At 38.0% G+C, this 4,358-nt stretch overlaps 1 protein-coding gene across 1 annotated transcript in view; it reads right to left on the bottom strand.

The window, feature by feature from the left end:
• Positions 1-2,921: 2,921 nt before the first annotated feature.
• The window catches only part of Dscc1 (DNA replication and sister chromatid cohesion 1), an 18,783-nt gene continuing 17,346 nt past the window's right edge, over positions 2,922-4,358 (bottom strand). Inside the window, exon 9 of the mRNA XM_055626546.1 lies at positions 2,922-3,073. Coding sequence (XP_055482521.1) covers positions 2,965-3,073 — 109 coding nt within the window. The 3' untranslated portion in view covers positions 2,922-2,964. The remainder of the gene's footprint in view (positions 3,074-4,358) is intronic.

Raw genomic sequence — 4,358 nt, 5'->3', positions numbered from 1 at the left:
TTTTTTTTTTTTTTTTTTTTTTTTTTTTTTTTTTTTTTTTTTTTTTTCGTTTTTTTTTGAGACATGGTTTCTGTGTAGCCTTGGCTGTCCTGGACTCATTTTGTAGATCAGGCTGGCCTCCAACTCACAGAGATCCGCCCGCCTCTTCCTCCCAGAGTGCTTGGATCACAGGCGTGCACCACTCTTTGCTTACCCTTTCTAATGGTCCTGTTAACAAGTTCGTTAGCTGATTTTAAATACTCTGAACTTTGGTCTAAAGAAAACCAATTAGGAAAATAAAGCCATAACTTTATCAAATGTTCCAAAATGAGAATCTTTCCCAGTGAACATTTATTTATTAAACACACACAAAGTAAAGGCAGAGCTCATGAATGCTTTACACAATCCTCATGTAGGATCACTTCATTCTTCCTCATTTCCTGGGAGCATCCTCAGACTTACATCATTTTCTACAAACATATAACACCCACATGAATAGCAGTAGGTTTGTTCCAAGTTGGAGTCTTCTTGCAACATGGAGGAGAGTGCAATGATAACCACAGCTGGTGGAGACTTTGCTGTGCTTTCAAGATACACTGAAGTGAATGCACTTCTTTGCCAGTCTGCTCAAAGTCTTTGCTCAGGAAACTGTTAAGTATGGTAACCCTCTGTGGTCTTACTGGCTTCTTCCAGAAAGCTGGAAGTGATTGTCTCAACGTTAGTACAGGACACAAAAATCTGTGTTTTCGTGATATACATAAATGGGGGTGACCTAAGGTCTGGTCAAGGTCAGTGTTTGAACTGTTGTTTGTGTCAACCTCTAGGCCAGCAGTTCTCAACTTGTGGGTCCTGACACCTCTAGGGGTTGAATGACCCTTTTAAAGGTGTCACCTAAGACCACCTGCATATCAGATACTTACGTTACAGTTCATAACAGTGGCAAAATTAGTTACAAAGTAGCAACAAAATAATTTTTTGGTTGGGGGTCACCACAACATGAGGAAGGGGGTTGCAACATTAGGAAGTTTGAGAGTCACTACTCTAGGGCAACTGTTAACATGACCTCAATTGATTCCTGTTGGTCACTGATTGAGTTCAACAACTGAATTGAACTCAACAACTGAATCTAGTCAGTCTTCACTAGTCATTGATTGCTTCTTTATATAGATTGGAAAAAGCCGTAGTCGGGGCACACAAGACAGGACTTCATAGAGCATCATCCCTCAGTGAGAGTTGAGGCAAACAGTGAACGGGAGGAATTGCCAAAAAAGAAATGATGTATAGTTCTCTAGTGAGATTTGTCAGTGCAGGGGATTGTACTACTTCACCAGTATTCTTAACATAAGATACACTTTAAACCCAACAACACTGCAAGGTCAAGTAAAGAGAGGCTAGTAGTAAGCCAATTTCAGCAATGTCTACAACAAACGTAAAGGTTCCTACTGGTGACGGCTATTCTTGGTTGTTGACTTGATCACATCTGGAATTAACTAAAATCTAAGCAGCTTGGTATACCTATGAGAGATTTTTCTTAATTAAATGTCTGAGGTGGGAGGACCCGACTCTAATCTGGATCTTTTGAGGTGGGAAGATCCGCCTTTAATCTAGGCCATACCTTATGGTGACAGCTATTATAAAGGACATGAAGAGGGGGCTGGAGAGGTGGCTCAGTGGTCAAGAGCACTGTCTGCTCTTCCAGCGGTCCTGGGTTCCATTCTCAGCAACTACGTGGTGGCTCATGACCATTTATATGAGGGGATGCCTTCTTCTGAAAACCAGGTGTACATGCAGATAGAGCACTCGTATACATAAAATATTTTTTTAAAAGACATGAAGAATGAAGTTTTTGGTTTTGCCTGCTCATTCTTGCTATGGCTGGCAAGTCCATTCCTTCACAGGCATTAGAGCATACTCTTTTGGGATTCTGGAGGACACTGAAGAACAGCAGAGACATCCAGCCTTGTGGACTGAACAAGTGCTAGATTCTTAGACTTTCCATTGGTACACAGCCATTGTTGGACTAACTGGACAACAGCCTGGGAAGCAACTAAATAAATCCAACATATATCTATATACAGATATAAATATATAGATATATGTAATATATACACATATTAGAGAATATATATTAGATATATTATTATATATTATATGTATATACCTGTATATATCAGAGAACCCTGACTTAATGTACCCTTTGATATAGAAATGGATTTTAACATCATAAATCTCTATGAGACTAAAATAGTTCTTCAGAAGATCTTGTAAGTGTACAAATAACTAGGAAACCAAATCTTAATTAAATATATAGAATTTTATATTATAAAAAGCAGAACTTTCCACATATAGAATTCTTACAGACTTCACAATATAAATACAGATTTTTTTTTTCAAGTTAGGGTTTCTCTGTATAGTCCTGGATGTCCTGGAACTCACTCTGTAGACCAGGCTGGCCTCAAACTCAAAAGATTTACCTGCCTCTGCCTGGGATTAAAAGATTTACCTGCCTCTGCCTGGGAGTGCTGGGATTAAAGGTGTGCATCACCACCAGCCAGCTTTTAGTTTTTATATAGTGAGCGTTGTATAAATGTTACATGAAGGGTATGGAAATATCCTATTGCATTTGAGAAATAAAAAGAGTAGTAGTCACAAACTTATGAAAAGGACAAAAAGGTATTCAAAGATTTGGTTTTAAAAGCCAAGAATAGAGCCAGCAAGATGGCTCTTGGCAGGTAAAGGTGCTTCCTAGTAAGCCTGGCGATCTGAGTTTGATCCCTGAACTTGAAAGGTGGAAGCTGAAAATGACTACAAGAAGCCCTCTAAACAATACATGCATGCAGTGGCATATACATCCTGTATATACATAATAACCATAATTAAAATGTATTTTTTGAAAAAAGAATAAAAATATGCAAAAGAATCTTTTTTATTGTATCCGGCAACTTTATAAATCAATTTAGTCCCTCCAAAAAATGTGCCATTCTTTTAAGAAATGAGTCTTCTTGAATTATAAACTTTTACACCATTTTGCATTGAACAACGAGCATATTTAGTAAGCAGTGTGCCTATAGTTTGCTTCTCTCCGCACAAATCTCTGTAGAATAAAAAGAAAGAAAATCCATGAATATTTTAGGGAACATATGATATAATGCTCTTACTCTTATCAGTCACTACCCCCTAAAGCCATCTTTCTAAAATGTGAGAACAGTGGTAACTGCTTCTAAGCCTTAACTGCACTAGGAAGATTACATGTGTCATTTTATTTAACCTTTACAAGAATAGGTGTAATGAGTTATTGAATCCTGGATTAGACATGAAGAAACAAACTCAGGTAGAAATGAGGGTCAGATCTTACCACCACGTGTGTATGACTTCAAAGTTCCATGTTATTTCCATTTAATCATGTAATTTTTAAATAAGAAGGAATGAAGGATGGCGATCTAGAGTCAATGAACCTGTGTCCGAGGCTGCCATGTTGGGGTAGCCTAAGTTGTCTGCCCTTCTTGAACTTTTTATTTGCCTCAAAGAGAAGACTGTCTACAGCATAATTTGAGGAGGGAAGAGATGACACAAAGGGAGAGAGAGCTAGGTCACAGAGGGCCATAAAGTACACAGGAAGGGCTTGTGATTTAATTGTAAATACAGTAGAAGCAGTATTTTAAACACTAGAAAAAGCATAATATGACCTGAGTTTTAAACAATTCAGGCAATGAGTTAACTATGAAACCTGGGCTTTGACAACAAAGAAGACTCATTATATTGTTACTTTTCAATATTTAACAATTGGTAGATCATGGAAAACATCAACTGTGAAGACAGAATAAGGAAGTTACTTCATTTATTCTGACTTGGATGAAGGCACTCAAAGAAACATCAACAAAAGAGACACTGTAGCTGGGCCTAGTCACACAGGTTTGTAGTTCTGTAATCTTACCCTGTTGGGAGTCTGAGGAATTGAGGACCTACCTGAAATGTGAGTGAGTTCCAGGCCTACCAAAGCAACCTAGTAAGAACCTATCCCAAAATTGAGAGGTGGGAGGAAGGAGAGGGTGATAGGAAAGAAAAGAATGAAGGAAGAAAGGAAGGAAAAGAAAGAGAAAGAAAGAAAGATTTTTAAAAGGATGAGGGAGAGTGAAATGGCTCTGCAGATAAAGGCATTTGCCACCAAGCCTGATGGCCTGACTTCAATCCCTGGGATTGAACATTGTAGAAAGAAAGAATTGAAAAAGTTGTCATCTAGCCAGGCATGTTGGCGCATGCTTGTAATCCCAGCACTTAAGAAGAGTTGTCATCTAAGTTTTACATATTAGCCTTAAAAGTAGATAGATAGATGATAGATAGATAGATAGATAGATAGATAGATAGATAGATAGATAGAT

Source organism: Psammomys obesus, unplaced genomic scaffold (genome assembly GCF_907164565.1).
Source record: "Psammomys obesus unplaced genomic scaffold, mPsaObe1.curated_primary_1811, whole genome shotgun sequence".
Lineage (NCBI taxonomy): Eukaryota > Metazoa > Chordata > Mammalia > Rodentia > Muridae > Psammomys > Psammomys obesus.
Note: the sequence above shows the minus strand (reverse complement) of the source record. Positions and strands in the feature narration are given on the sequence as shown.